The sequence below is a fragment of the Thermobia domestica genome, chromosome 8 (assembly GCF_964235325.1).
Source record: "Thermobia domestica chromosome 8, izTheDome1.hap1.1, whole genome shotgun sequence".
NCBI classification, from domain to species: domain Eukaryota; kingdom Metazoa; phylum Arthropoda; class Insecta; order Zygentoma; family Lepismatidae; genus Thermobia; species Thermobia domestica.
Window position 1 is genome coordinate 85,979,759 of NC_137461.1, and position 17,149 is coordinate 85,996,907.

At 36.6% G+C, this 17,149-nt stretch overlaps 1 protein-coding gene across 10 annotated transcripts in view; it reads right to left on the minus strand.

Annotated features, from left to right (window-relative positions):
• The window catches only part of Rbp (RIMS binding protein), a 591,180-nt gene that overhangs the window by 106,148 nt on the left and 467,883 nt on the right, over window positions 1–17,149 (minus strand). For all 10 annotated transcript variants that reach the window (XM_081768676.1, XM_081768673.1, XM_081768675.1 and 7 more), the window contains one exon: window positions 5,654–6,190. In XM_081768676.1, the coding sequence (XP_081624802.1) occupies window positions 5,654–6,190 (537 nt within the window). The remainder of the gene's footprint in view (window positions 1–5,653; window positions 6,191–17,149) is intronic.

Below are 17,149 nucleotides of genomic sequence, written 5' to 3' on the forward strand. Positions count from 1 at the left end.
TGAATGGAAAGTCTGAAAATTACTTTAAAAAAAAAATGTATATTAACCAAAGAAAAGTCAAAAGAGAAAGTGATTGGGAATAAAGTACAGAATGTCTAGAATGATACAACACAATTACAGAACACTCACAACAATGGCATAGAACTACATTTGCAGTTTTTAAGTATATTGACAAGAATTAATATCTAAATAGTCAATTGGTTTTATCAAGTAAAAGTTATACATATTTAGACAATTGGTTTCCAATAATCGCAAAAATTGACAAGTAAATAGATTTGAATACAACTTATAAATAATTCACCATTTAATAAATATCCCTAAACCATTTGTGAATTATTATGAAGTATTATTTTAACAGGACACATAAAACAATCCACTAAATAACGGACACCGACAGACAGTGGAAATATTCTACCATCTTCCAAGCTTGCACAATATGTACAACTATGAAAATGTAAAATATACATAAAAATGTTATTTATGACTTGGATATATCAGTAGCTATTCATATATTTTTGAGTAATTACGAAAACTTATAATACCTAACATGTATCAGTTGTATTATATACTTTTCTCAGGTTCAATAGTTCTTGTATTCCTACGTCATGTTATAAAGACGCTTGGTTATATACACTACATATAATCACAAGTTAACTTGCTATAAAAGAAATCTTACACATAACATTTTGACACTTGCACTTGCGCACTCTGGATTCCAAATTAAGGTATAAACCTATTGGCAAATTTGTAGTTCTAGTCTAGATGTTGTGTTATCAATCACGATTCAACAAACTTCTACCAGCAACCCCTATTCCAGTATAAATTATGCCGCTGTATTTAAAGAATATTCCAAAAATGTAAGTAAAGTACAATTAATTTATGTATTAAAATATCTTTCATTGACAATTAAAGTATATTTCATTACTGAGCATTTCTCAGTCAAATTGCAATTCTTTCTAATAGATTCTCATTAATCACCGTTATCTCTGTCACATATTATACTAGCAAAATATTAATTGCACTCTAACAGTATCTAAATTATTTTTGTATTATAAAACTGATAACTTCTTGTATAACTTTCCAGACTTTATATTTTTATTTTTTCTCTCTGTCTCTCGAAAATATCAAGTAATCTAAAAAGAACTGAGCCTTTAGCGCACGAGATTGCGTCAGTTTCCCAAATCTCAGGATAGATAAGTTGCAACGGAACTGGTCTAACATTATTTGACAGCTGACAGTACATGTGCAAAAAAGTGTTGGAATTTCTATAATCTAACGTAAGGTATTACACCGTGAAGATCAATTAAATTTCCGCTAAACTGCGCCACATTTCGATAAAGAAGCAATGCTGCTCAGACCCCTAAAAGAAATTTATACTATTTACGAGAAAGATACGTTAGCGAAAGCAACAGCCAAAAGATGGTTCAGTCGCTTTCATTCCGGAAATTTCGATGTCCAAGATACTCCTTGCAGTGGGCGACAAATCACAAAAGTGGATGATATTCTGACAAAACTCGAGCACGATCAGGACATAAGCAGTAATGACATCATCAACACCTAAACATTTATTACTAAATAATGCTAAACCATTTGAAGAAAGCTGGCTGCACAAAGAAGTTCGATTTTGAGTACCTCATGATCTGACTCAAAAACATTTACTCGATCAAATTTCTATTTGCGAATATCTAACGAAACATAGCAAACTCGACCTACTTGTAATGCGGTTGATCACGAGTGATGAAAAGTGAATAACCTACAACAATAATGTACAAAATAAAATAAAAATGTTTATCGAAGCAAGAAGAAGGGTTCCACAGTCTGTGGCAATGCCCACACTGACGACAGGAAGGTTGTGCAGTGCATTTGGTGGAATAGGAAAATCGTCGTGCACCACGAGCTGCTCCCTCTGGACAGTAGCGCGAATGCACATAGCAATTCAAAAGGAATGATAGAAACCGGTTAATAGAAAGGATATCGTATACCTCAATGACAGCACTAGATTGCATACATCTTTAATGACCAGTCAGAAATTGAAAAAAAAAAAAAAAAAGGTTGGCTGAGAGGTTTCAATGCATCCATCGTGTAGTCCAGACCTGGTACAGTCAGATTATCATTTGTTTCGGTCTCTATAGAACTTCCTGAATGGTGTTGAGTTAGTTTCAAAAGAGGCCTATGAAAATCACGTATCATTATTTCTTTTTCTTTTCTTTTCTTTTCTTTCTTTCTTTTTCTTTTTACCAGAAACAACAGAAGTTCTATAGCGACAGTATTATGGAGTTGCCGGAAAAAATGGCAGGTCCAGTGCATTGTGCTTAATGTTATTTTCAAATCATAACAAATGTATTCTCAATTTTGACCTCCAATAGCTCAATAGTTTTTAGACAACCTGATATTAAACTGTTGGTGCTGTCTAGAAAATCAAAGAAATTTCTACTGTGGAAACTTACAATAAGTTATGAGAGTATTGTTAGAGTTTTTTTTTTTTTTTTTAATAGCATAACGTTACAGTGCAGTTTTCTGAGAATATTCTGTGGTTATTAGATACGCTATTGAAAATAATATAGATGTTCTTAGTCAATGCAAACAGGAACTTCTTTTGAAGAACGTATACACACACTAACATTCTTAACTGTTACAGAAGAATTGTATTATGCTGTTCTATGAGGTCATCATTCTCAATGGTTTATTTTTGTGTAATATACATACTATATTTCCAGTTTTCATTATTATGATTTTTTATATATCAATGAGAAGGAAAGCTCTATAAAACTAAAATAATAACCTAACATTAAGTTAAATTGTAATACAATTAGAAAAAAAAATATTTTATAAATTAATGTAGAATCAAATACCCAAATAAAATCTTGACCTTCATTTCACTCTAATTTAGTTTGAAAATTTTACACAAACCATTATTACATTACACTGAATTTCTTGGCATACTATGATGGTATATACCTATTCGCTATCCGAAACGTTTACTGCTGCTTATCTGTACTGTTCTATTTCTTATTTCTATTGAAAATATCCTTTCTTATAATATTCCTTAATTTTTTATTTTTTATTTTATTTATTTATTTATTTATTTATTTATTTATTTTTTTTTTTTTTTTACAATCTTGGTTCGTCATACATTACATCGTTGAGTTGCTGGTTTGTTATTAGTACTTGAGCTGGTTGTTTCATGTCACGTAAACAAAAGGAGTTTATCCAAAATATTGATATAAGAAAATATTCAGTTATATTTAAAAGATGATAGTTAGTTAACATATCACTAAACTTTCTTTACAATATATTTATCATTAATTAATAATTTAAACATAAGTAAATGATGAAGCCGGAACTGTTCAGCTTAATAAAGATCTTCATGACTTGTACAAAATTGGTAATTTAAATACAAATTGAACCACTTGATTTTTTTTACTTTTTTTACAAGTTGTATATATCATAACAGAGTTTACCAAGATATAGATCAACATTAAAAATTATACAACTTATTCATTTATTTTTTTATATATAGTGTGGGTCAAAAGTCAGATTACACTCGTAACACAGGGAAAGCTATTACACATTCAGGATCCACACTGCCTATAGATGGTGTTTGGATGGTGAAGCAACCTTAAAACCACACACAATTACCACTCGTCTCCCTTAACCTAATAGGCATAATCGTGGGACGTTAATCTGAAAGAGTTACCTAACTACTACGGCTTCTATGTTGGAGTCCACCACCTAGAATATTATTTTAAGTTTTCAATCAGAAGGTTTTCCATATTCAGTTTTTTTTTTTCGCAGAACTGCAATGTCGATGACCGTCTTGTTCTATCATTAACCGTTCACTATGGTCTATTTATTTTTTCGGGTGTCTCTGACTGAACAATGTTGCTGACGATCGAGGAACTTGTGAAGATAATCATGATTTGTGAAAATCGCAGCTCACGTATGATGGCTGCAGAGTTTATTGTGTTACACTCCGATAGAGAGCTCATTTCCCACAATAGTATAGCCAAACTCATCAGCAGATTCCAGGAGATGGGATCTGTGACCGACAAACCTCGCAGTGGTCGTCCGAATATGTCTACAGATGAGGCAAGCACTATCGCTATCAACGCATCCTTCAGCAAAAGCCTCCAACGTAGCAGAACTTGGCATTTATCCAAAGAATTCGGAGTGTGTTGTATATCCATATGGAGGATACTTTCCGTAAGCATGTGAACTCATACGAAATCCAGATGCATTAGCATCAGACTGTTGGATATAATTTGCCGAATGGGCGACGCAGAAACTGCCAACCAGCCCGGATCTCGCCTTGATCGTGTGTCTGATGAGGTGTATTTTTACATGAACGGAGAAGTTAGCAAACAAAATAACTATTGGAGCCACACCAACCCGCATTGGGTTAACACATCAGGAATGGTTGGTGGCGAAAAGATTATAATCTGTTGTGGTATTTTTAACTCGAGGATCAATGACTCATTCTTTAACTACGTCATGTTGAACGCCAACAAATAGGTGTGGCTGCTTGAGGAGGAGATCTGGCTTCAGTTTTGTCGGAAGATGGCTCATATCCAACGTTCTTCTTCCAGCAAGCTGGAGCCCCTTCTCATTACGGACGTGTGTGCGAACTATCCGAATCAGCTGTTTCCTGGAAGTGGATCGGGCGTGGGAGCAGTGGTGTGGCCATCACGCTATCCGGATTTCACGCTTCTGGGTTTCTACCTGTGGAGTCACACTAAAGCATGGTAAACTCCGTCAAGATTCGGAATTGGCAGCATTTGATGTAGCAGATTGAGAATAATTGTGCTGCCGTGAATCCACAGACGTTGCTAGCTAGGCAGAAGGAGTGGAAGAGACATATTGCACAGAATAGTGGGTGATCACTTCGAGCATGTGTCGTGAAGGGATTAATGGGGGGGGGGAATCAGATCATAATTAGTGAACTGTTGGAAAGTAATATTCAAGATGGAGGACTCTAATATGGAGGTCATAGTAGTCATTTATGTTTAGAGGTTGCCTTATACTCCAAGCATCACCTACGGAGCCGTAATTCAACAGTTTTCCCTATGTCAGGAGTGTTATCTGACTTTTGACAAACTCTTATAAATCAATTCAGTAATGGACGTCAGATATTCAGTTAATGATATTTTATAATGGTTAACATCAAACAAATGTCTTATGCACTATTACATAAGTATTTTGCTAGTTTTTAAGTTAATGTACATGTCAGTGCACCTTGCTCAATATTCAATTTTCAATAGCCAGTTTGAAAAAGGAGTTACCTGCATCTGCTTTCGAGCAATTAAGATATTTTCATCAGTCAATGTATCACGAGTTTCTAAGATATGCCTAATTCAAGACTACATTGGAAATTGAACACATAATTAATACAGTATAAATTATTAAAATATACACATATCTACGATGGATTCTATTATCTACCCTTTTCTATCTATCTTATGAAATTTAAATAATGTTACAAAATTATCGTTACATGTTTTGGGTTGTTTTGTATTGACAGTCAGAGTAAAGTAGTTTTTTGTTTATAAATTCTTACGTCTAACAAAAAGAAACTTACATTAAACTGTTATACACAAAATAACAAACTTATGAATTCTAAATAAGGTTTTGAAAAATGGACAATATATATACTTACTGTCTAAATCATACTGCGTAGTGATGATGGTAGGTATAGACGGCAAAGTAGCACCGGTAGGAATTTGAGGCATAAGTCTTGGAGGATACGGTGAACTTACATGGGCTAAGTTTGGCGTAACACCCATGGAAGTGAGGTTCGTACTAGGGGTTACAGTGGTCATGCCCATTGGTTGCACATTCTGATGCAATTGTTGTTGTTGTAACTGATGATGCTGCTGTTGTAATTGTTGATGTTGTTGTTGTAATTGTTGTTGTTGTTGCTGCAACGCAATCACCCCTTGCTGAACAGCCATCACTGAATTATCCACTAGAACACTTTGTTGTGTCACAGGGTTCACTCCCCCCAATACATTAGTCACTACCCCCGCCACACCCACTGGTTGAAGTTCCGTTGGAGCCATGATTGGCACTGCAGGCGACGATCCTGCTGGCACTGGACTCAAACTATGGGGAGGAAGGCTGGATGAGCTGGGATAGCCTGAATCTCCTGGACCGGTTGCAGGCCTTGAGGTGTTCTCGACTGACGACGATAGGCCTAAAGTAGTAAAAAAGATATTTAAAGATATACCTCGTATTCACTTATAACTATACAAAGAAGCACTACAAGTAGATAAAAATAATCTGATTAACCCTTAACTTACGACCCCTGAACGCCCAGTATGGTTCACGTTACGGCGGGATATTTAAATTATTTTTAATAGTCTGTAGTATATGAAACAAAAGCGTATAGCATCACTTCTATTGGGCACAGAAACATGAGGTAAAAAGTATTTTGTTGTCCAGAGTCTCTACTATAATTTTTGGTGGCATTTATGGTGCTTTGTGCAAATTCAATGGGATCAGGGGGACAAACGAAAAAACGGAAGTATGAAGGACTCACATGGCGACGCGTGATATCACGTCAACCGTACCGGACGATTTACATTTTTTGCGTGATATGACACTCGCCGGTTTTTAAGGGTTAAACCAGCGAACCGGTAAGAGACACGATCAAGAATTTGTTAGTTGACCGGTAGTTTTCAAATTTTTGTACTAAGGTTATTCAACAAATATCTGTTTTAAAGCCGTGAAAATCTACAAATTAAATTTACTACATGGTTTCAATCTCCGAAGGTAAATTATTTTACAAACAAAAAAGCTGATAGTGAATCCTATTCTGTGCCAAATCAATTCAACCAAGAATGTTATTATTCACTTCCTTACAATTCTATTTTACATTATCCTCGCACATTCTTCCTGCTTCATAGCACAATCTGTAAGAGCTTCATAGCTAAAATTTTCACGCATTCTCAGGGCGTATTTTTTATGCAAATCACACGTTCTGCCAACCTTGAACATATCGATTGAATTCTTGGAATAACAAAGACATTATTGTAGTTAGTTATTGTGGTTAGTACTGCAAGTTTCTTCATTTATTTATTTTTTTAAGTGGTTCAAGCTCTCTGTTCAGATATTTAATTTTCCTAATAGTGTATTCTGCAGAACTGAATCAAGACGCAACAAAGATGATACAATGTCTGTATACGAAAACGCTAAGAATTTACAAACTTCTTCGAACATCTATTATTATTATTATTATTATTATTATTATTATTATTATTATTATTATTATTATTATTATTATTATTATTATTATTATTATTATTATTATTAAAACATGTATCCTTCACTAACCTGCAACTTCCTTGACAAATCGAATTCTTAGAAAATGTTATGTAGCAGTTGCCGAGATACGAGTAGAAATTGTGTAGGAATTACACAAGATATTAATCAAACTGGAAGTTGACTGTCTCTTTTATGATTTTTCAGTCAACTAATTATAACAATAAAATTTATTAATTTTATTTTCCATTTAGCAAACTTTCAAATACTACCTGCAAAGTCTATTTATTCTGGAATCAATAAAAGATCAATAATAATAATAAAAAGAACAATGGGAAAGGAAGTAACAAGAAGTCGGCCAGAGATTATATTTAAAGGTATTATCTTGTTATTCGTCTGACAGAAGTGATGGGAAACCAAGAAAGAATCCCAGACAGGATAACCGGTTATCGAATTCGATTGCGAGATTTCCCGAATTCAACACAAGAATAGTAATCAAAGCGTACCCTTTCTCGATATAAAATCAAGAGAATAGCATCATATTATAAACATATACAATTAAACTGTATACAGACCAAAGATCCAATGATAACTTTGGTCAAAATGATTTTCTGCCAATAGCTCGCTTTGAAGTTACTTATTATTGCTTTTATTCTTTAACAGTTAATCCTGAAACTTTTCTTCTCTTTGTCTGTGAACGATCTTCGGTCGAAAATCACATATTATATTCACAGATGTTTCCATGTAATTTGGACAGTAAATTAAGAATTTAATGACCTGTACAAGTAGCAGTGGCCATTGAGGCCGCCACGTGAAAATCTATATAAAGTTCATGAATATTTTTAAAAAATAAGAGTGATTACAATTTTTTTATTATATCCTGGGTCGTCCTGGTAAGTTTTGTAGTATACAATAATATTCGTCTTACTTTTTCCCTGTATTTTTCATTACATCAATCATTTCTATATTATTGCATCACACAATTTTTTTATTACTGCCCCCTTGAGCCTAAAGAGCATGATTGTGGGACGTTAAAAGTGTACTTTTTTTTTAACAAAAAGTAAAGAGTGACAGTAATACGTTTTCCCAACTTGAAGAAATATTTCTTGCTTCTATTTCCACCACCACGCTCAAAGGAGGGAGAAGAGACCCTCCTCAGTACCCAACATACATATTGACCATTTTTGGGAAAAATACTTAATTCGAATATTCCAATTTAATTCAACATGAAAGTTTGAGAGAAGAGATTAAAAGGGATTTGCGGTAGTGCTATGTTATTAACATTTCTACCAGCAGCGAACACCACTGGTACGACATATTATTACATCGTACTTGAAACTGTAACTCCTTCCATATTGACTCTGGAATTATTACTTTTAAATAATTACTATTTTTCTGACCAGAGTATGTGTTTTTATTCTTTATTAAAGTTTAATTTAATACGTAACATTTTCCATAACGTAACGTTATCTTCTTATTAATGTCTGAAGAAGATAAGTTACGTTATGGAAACACTTACGTATTAAATTAAACTTTAACAAAGAATAAAAATACACACTCTGGTCAGAAAAATAGTAATTATTTAAAAATTGAAACTGTAATTTAGTCGATTTGCGGTATTACTAAATAAAATATAATTTCAATAAAATTTGTCTGAGTTATCCAAAGCCCAAACATCTACAGTTCTTTATAGTTTTCATCCTCCGTATTCGTTTAAGATATAATATGGATGTTCGAAATCTGTTTCAGCTGAAAATACAGGCAGATTATGTTTATGATATATGTGTAAATGTTTTCTCGTTTGAAAAATGTTAATGGTTTGAAAAAGAAAATATTACAAACATGTGACAGGACACGCTGCCCCATCAGCATTTGTGTACCCGTTGTTTTCGCAAGTTTTGCGTTTTGCTCACTTCGAGCAGTGTGACTGAGCGCTCCGCTCAGTAACCTTCTGAACTCCACCAATGTCTAAACTTCACTGGCAACACTGTCAACACATGATCAGGAAGCAGCAGGTTGAATCGAGAGCAAGAGGAGCAGGTTGCAGGTTGACAGAAGAGGAGAAATGCAGTGTAATAAGAACAAGTGGGAAAGTATAAAGAAAAGAATAAGATAAAATTGCAACTATGAAGAAGTATTTGTAGGTGAATTAATAGAACAAGAAGTGTTTAAGAACTTGTTTTGTTTTGTGTTAACCTATCAGTCAAGGTAAGAAACTAACAAGTAAGCCATATTCGTGAAGAAGCCAGCCACTGCAAGTAAACATCGCATGTCATGTACTAATGTCAACGAAAAGAATTAAAACAAGTGGTATTTGTATACAGTATACGACACACTAAAGCATGCTTTGCACTCGTAACCTTATAGAATTCTTTTGATATTACCGTAATAACATATGCGCATATAAAAAGTAAAACTGCAATATTGATACATTATTTATGTAAGCCGATGTAATATTATTCATTTCAAATACCTCACTCATAATCTAATCTATTTTATTGGATACTGCATATCAGTGCTACAAAAAGTAAATATAAAGTTTCTTGCGCCAGTCTATATTAGTAGAAGTTAGTAATTTGTAGACACTCTAAAGGATCAGTAAATATAGAACGTCGTGCATATAATGAGCGCACAATATGAACGCATTCCTTTGTATTGAATTCTTTTAGTCTTAAGCTTAAGTTTGAAACATATGTCCACAAAAAGCGCTTGAAAGAAAATCAATCTATATTTGATATAGGCCTATATAATAGCGGAATATTACTTCAAATTATAGCTATAAAAATATCTAACAACCACAGTAGTGATATAACATCGTTAGATAACTGCATTATTTCTGAAAACTGTGCTAGCTAATATATTTATCTGTGAAGAATGTTTGAAATATCAGTAATAAGTTGAATTCAATTTAAATAAAAGTTCGCCAGTCGCGACTATCAGGTGTCAGTCAGTTAGTCACTTTGCATTCAAATTAGTATTTCACTAGTGAATCATCTGTTCAGGCAAAGACAGAACGGAAGATAGAAACAATTATATCAAGTGGCAAGTATAATATAATAGTTCAGTGCAAAAAGAAAGTAATTAAAAATAATAAATAAATAGTAAATACAAATATAAATAAGAGATCAAACTTCTTTCTAGATATTCGAAATAACATAATTTGCTACTGTCGTCTGGACTTTCCTTTATTCTGAAAAGACTAAATAGTAGAGAAACCTTATTGCATGTATTATTATTATTTTTGTTGTATATAGTATTTTGTGTTTCATTGCTCTAAATATCATGTTTCTTTTAATTACTTGTCAATCTCAGTTTTATGTTGAACGGTATCAATAATTAAAGTGAGTGACGTTTCAAATCTTTATTGAAGCGACTGTTTACGTTAAAATATTGTTCATTTGTGGTGAGCATTATCTGTTGTGTATATGAACACTATTTTGTGATAGAATGTGGTATTATAAAAACAAATATAGTAAATAAATACATGTGGTTTTTAGCAAGTTTACGCAATTGTGTTCTGAAACTTCAGAGTCTAGATTGCATCATCTCTCTACGTCCACGCTACGTCTGACAACTTCGTGAATAACATCAGTGTGGAGATTTATGTTGAATGCTTGAATAGTAAGTTGTCGATCACGACCCAAGAGTGTTGTAGTATTAATATTGGTATTCTTATTTGAGTTCACTATTTCTTGATACACTGTTTTCGGAGCGTGCGCTCCTGCTACCGAGATTCCAGATAACGGGAGGTTATTAAAGATTTGTTTCATATTTTAACCATTAATACCCTCCACCGTTACCGTCACCGTCACATTTTAGATTATGAGACTTAGACGCTTGTGAAGAATAGTGGCAATCAAGAGTGTGAATTTCGTGGACCGTTAGTTGTGTAGTATACTTCGTCGTAAAAAAATGAACATGGGTGGAAATCGGCGTAATCGACAAAGAGACAGTGCAAGTGCACGTGAATCTGGTGGTGCGGCCATGTCAGACTTAGATAAAGTAGTGTGTTGTGACGATCCAGCTAAAGATGAGTATCATGTACAATGTTGTCTGTGTGATCGCTGGTTTCACCGCGTGTGTAGTCAAATGAAGGAGGAAGAATGGAATGCTCAAAATGAACTCGAGGATGATGCACCAATTGAAGCATTATGGAAGTGCGGACAGTGCAAACCACGTAAGGCGATGGAGATGGGAGAACGGAGTTTGTCTTTGGATGCAATGGAGCAGATGCTTATCCGAATGTTTGAGAAATATAATGAAAAGGGACAATGTGAGTTGAGATCGAAAATCAAGGAAGATTTTCAGATTGAGATGAAGGTCATTCAGGAGGATTTACGGGATAGTAGAGAGCAACTGGAGAACAAGATTGAAGAAGTTAGCAAGAAGTGTGACAGGACGAGCGCGCTGTTAACTCATCAGGTAAATGAATTGTCACGAAAGATGGACGGAACTCAGCAGGAGATTCAAGATTTGAAGAATACTGTCTGTAAACTCGAGGAAGTGGCAATATTAACAGAGAAAAAGGTGAGTCAGCAATTTGAAGAAGTAAATAGAAGAATCGATCAGGTATCTAAGAGCTGTGTAGCAGGTCTGGCACAATGTCAAGACAGGATGCAGGATGAGATTGCAGACGTGAAGCATGAGGTGTTACAGATGACTACCGCACAGATAGAAGATCGGTTGGCCAAAGAAGAGTTAACAGTCCTGCAGAAGACTGATGAATGTAGAAAAGTGATAGAAGAGATTTCTGGAAGAATGATTAGAGCCAACGCGGTGATGAATAATCAACTGCAAGAGTGTCGCGCGGATGTGAGTCAGTCGAAGGCTGTCATGTGGCAAAACACTTCGGAACTGTGGAAAGTACAAGAAAAGTTGGCTTGTCAGGAGGTAGCAATAGCGTCACTTCAACAAAGGATCGAGGAGGAATGGCGAAGACATAGTTCAGGCGTAGAAGAGGAAACAGAAGTGAAGAGGCCATACAATCTTGTTCAATCTCCAAGCTTAGATGGAAGGCGCAATAGAAGTGATTCCAGTGGTACCTGCTGTGGAAGAAGTGCCCTCAATAGTACGGCGGCTTCTCGGAGCAAGGAACCTGAGGTGCATTCAAGTTATCGGAGAAGACGAAGGAGACGGATCAAGACCAGTTCGTCTGATGAGAGCGGGTATTCAGAAGAAGATGGATGGTCTTCGAAGATGGAAAGAAGAAGGAACCGACAAAGAAGACAGCTTCCTTCTAATGGCAACGAGAATGGAAACGCCAGAAGACTAACGAATCGTCGCGGAGTCTATTCGGAAGCAGCTAAGGACTACAGGGAGGAAATGGAAAAGGAAGAAGACGAAAAGGAACTGAAATTGCGATTGACGGATATAAAATCGTTCACGCACTATCCACCAGAGAGAGGTGAATTGTCAGCTCAAGCATTTATCATACAATTTGAGCGAGAGTGTGCTCTAATGGGGGTGCGACCTAGTCAGGCGCTTAAGGTATTACCGTTCATACTAAGAGACGCAGTGTTGTCATGGTATTATTCAAATGTGAATAAGTTCCTTACGTATGCCGACTTCAAGCAAATGTTCTTAAGGCATTATCATTCAGAAGATGTGACATGTGCTAAGCTAACGCGCCTTAAGACTGTACCATTCAACCCTAAGGTCGATGGGAGTGTTGAACATTTTGTTACAAATAGATTCTGTCAGATTAGGGACTTGGATTCACAGAGCAGTGAAGCCCAGATCTGCAACACTATTATAACTTTGCTACCAGTTCAGTATCAGAGACAGTTGGTTTCATCACGAGGCCAGGAGTTAGCAGAAATTCTTGAAACAGTTCGACGACTTGAACTGATTCACGACACATGGGAAGCAAGACGGAAGACAGGAAGAGATGGTGCTAGAAGATGGGAGGACGGTGAAGAGGTGATTACTCGTAAAGCTAAGGTAGGAGCTATATCGAAGGACCAGGAGGATAACAAGACAGAGCCTGCGAACAGAAGAGAAGAATCACCGTACGAAGGACGAGATGGTGCAAGAGGACGCGGGAACTGTCGACGCGGCAGACGAGGTGGTCGTGCACGTTCTTGGAGAGGAAGAAGACGGCCAGAAAGGAAGTGGTCCACACACGAAGAATATGAAAGAGATGACCCGAGATCCTCCCAAGAGGATATTCAGCACCGTTGGGATCCTCGGGGAAGTCCAGATTCAAAAAACTAAATGAAGTATCCACCTCGCGGGTCGGAGGTAGGTACGACTTGTGTTGTGAGAAGACCCATGAGAAAAGTGTAAGTGAGGATATACCTGAGGAAGTGTATAGTGATGTATATAGTCCTTTATATGTACGTGAGTTTGAGTGTAGGAATGAGATAAATATTTTTCGAATTAAATTTCAATGTATAGCTGGACAAGAGTGGGAGTATAACACGGATTGTGAGAATATTGACGACCTGAAGACTGACTTTGAACAAATAAAAGAATGGTCTGGTATCATACGAGTATGTGTTTTGGATGAAGTTGTACAAGCACTTGTTGATAGCGGTGCAGAGGTAACGTTGTGTAGTATAGAGTTGTGGAGAAAGGTTACGAAGATTATATCACATCCGAAATTGAAACCAGCACCCCACGTAGTTCTTGTCGATTATAGTGGAACCAGGAAGAAAATGGTGAAAGGAGAAGTATATCTTCCCGTGACAATTAAGGGAATACAGACGGATGTTCGAGCTTTTGTGGTCGACGGGCTCAACCAAGATCTTCTACTGGGTCGTGATTACATGAGCAAGTTTCAAGTCAGAATGAATTTTGGAAATGGCATGGTAACCGTTCAAACTGGGAAACAAGAAGTCGTAGTACCCATGGTTCAAGCGAAGGAGGAAGAAAATACATGTAATAATATTATTAATGAGTTGAGTATGGATAACTATCTCCCTGGAAACGTCATAGAAGAAGAATGGAGTGAATGTGAATGCCATCCAGAGGAAGTATGCGGCTCACAGGTATGTGGATGCGATCGTGAAGATCTGAAAGAAGTTTTAAATCAGTGGAACAGCGTATTGATGCAACAAGAAGATTCGTATAATGAAGCTAGGTCAAGGCAAAGAGAAGATTGCAACCTGAGACGAATTACGCTGGCACAAATACAGGATCAAGCTCTTGTGGAATCTTTGTATGACCCGCTTGTTCAGGAGATTCAATGTTCGGCTTGCTGTCCAAAGAGAGTGGAAGTCAGGGAAAAAGCAACTGAAGAGAGTCTGTACGCTACCCTAGAAGAAGTGAGAGAAGTGGTTCAGAAAACTCCTATTGCTCCGGAACACAAGGAAATGTTGTTCAATGTGCTGATGAAGAGAAGAAAAGTTTTCGCCCATTTCCCAGGAAAATGTAACAAGTTTAAGTATACAATCCAGGTTACCACTGAAGATCCAATTGTGAAACGACCTTACCCAATTCCACTGTGTTATCGAGATAAGGCGAGGGAGCAGATCCAAAAATGGTTGCGTCAAGGTATCATTGAGCCTGCAGTGTCAAAACATCATCATCCCCTGGTAATAGTCAGAAAGAAGAACTCTGATGAGGTTCGAGTCTGTCTTGATTTGGTTCAACTTAATAAATTCGTATCTTTGACAAATCTGAAGGTCGAACGCCTCGATGACCTCTTTGCAAGATTTAATGGGATGACCTGTGCAACGTCCCTTGACCTGGTGCATTCCTACTGCCAGATCGAGTTAACTGAAGATTGTAGGGATCTTGTAGCATTCTCTTTTGAAGGCCAGATGTATCGTCATTGCAGAGTACCCTTTGGTTACAAGAATGGTGGAGCTTGTTTAATGGCAGCGTTGCAGAGAGTGTTGGGAGTTACTATTCTTGAAAAGATCTTACTGTATATAGATGATATTTTAATTCCAGGGACTGATCCAGTAGCTCATATCGAGTTGTTAGATCAAGTATTGTATAAATTGGAGGAAGCAAATATGACAGTCAATTTAAAGAAATGCACATTTATGGTATCTGAGGCAAATTTTTTAGGTTTTGTGGTAACACCTGTAGGGATAGCGAAAAATCCAGAGTACGTGGATATAGTTAAGTCATTGCCAAGGCCAACAACTATAAAAACATTGCAAAGGACCTTAGGATTTTTCCAGTGGTGCTCCAAGTTTATACATGATTTTGCTCGTAAGTCAGCACCTTTGTACCAGCTGCTTAAACAAGGAAAGAAATGGACCTGGTTGGCTGAACATACGAATTGTTTCGAGGAGATAAAACATGAGATCTGTAAAAATATACTTTTGGTGCATCCAGATATGTCAAAAGACTTCATTATCATAGTCGACGGCTCGACTATTGGGACTGCTGCTCTTTTGACACAAGAGTATGAAGATGGAAAACGAGTTATTGGTTTCACTGGACACATACTTAAGCCTTGTGAATCTCGCTATACCATTACTGAAATAGAGATGTTGGGTGTTGTGAAAGCTATAAGAAAATGGCGTAATCTATTGATAGGGCATCATGTGATCGTACAAACTGACCATCAAGCTTTAGTGCATTTTAAGAGCATAAAATATTGGAATACCAGGTTGTATCGGTGGTGTATTGAAATGCAAGATGTAGAGTTGGAAATCCAATACATACCTGGAGTAACCAATGTAGCAGCGGATACTTTGTCTCGTATTACCGTATGCCAATCACCTAGAATTGTTACAATTTTGAATTTTCATGTCCTTCCAGGAGATTTAGCAAATATGACCAGTGAGGATTGGAAGCAATACCAGCGTGAAGATCCACAGTTAATGAAGTATATTGATGCTCTGGAGCAAGATCAGACCAATGTACCAGAAATAAGTTGGGGAAAATCTGTACGACTGTATTATAAGATCCAACAAGGTGTGCTGTTAAAACGTGATTTTCATTTGAAAGATAAATGGAGGATAGTTGTACCCAAAAGTTTAGTAAAGAGAGTACTTAGATGTTACCATGATGACAGGGGTCATTTTGGATATGCGAGGACACACACGATGCTTCTGGAAAATTTCGTTTGGGAAGATATGTATACTGATGTTCGACAATACATCCGCAATTGTGTATTGTGTATGAGACACAAAGCTGATCCTCATCCTCTCTCAAGGAAGTTACAGTCAGTCACCGTCTCGAGAGCCCGAGAGTTACTATCAGTTGATGTAGTAGGGAAACTTCCAACCAGCAAGTCAAACATGGCATATGTATGCACGTGCATGGATGTGTTTACCAGGCATCTAGTAGCGTACCCAATGAGACGAGCTACAACTGCTGCAATTCTGAGGTGCCTGGATTTGTATTTTATGCATTTAGGCATTCCAGACGCCATTATATGTGACAACGGTCCATGTTTTGTATCTAGTAAGTTCTTAGGATCGATGGCTAGTAAGGGAGTTAAAGTGTATCACACCACACCATACCATCCTCAAGCAAATCCCGTGGAGAGGATGCATAGAGAAATGAACAGGCTTTGGAGGTTGTATTGTGCTGGACAACATGTGGATTGGAGTAAGCACTTGTGGAATATCATTATGTTACTGAATTATACTATTGTGGAGAATCTGAACGTTGCTCCAGTCCAAGCACATCTAAACGTGAAGAATGTAACGCCTGTGATGAAACGACTGTTCCAAGAGGAGACTGATGAAGACGGAAATTCGTGGGACAACCGGCTACTTATGGTTGCACAACGTAAGAAGTCTCAGATGGCGAAGAAGAATCAACGTACCAACGAAAAAATGACATCGAATCGGCATGCTAATGTAGGCGATCTTATATTCCTCAGGGTACATCCCATCAGTGATGCAGCAGCACAGCAGATAAAAAAGATGTTCGATCTGTACTCAGGACCATACTTATGTGTTCGTAAGCCAAGTCTTAAGGTTGT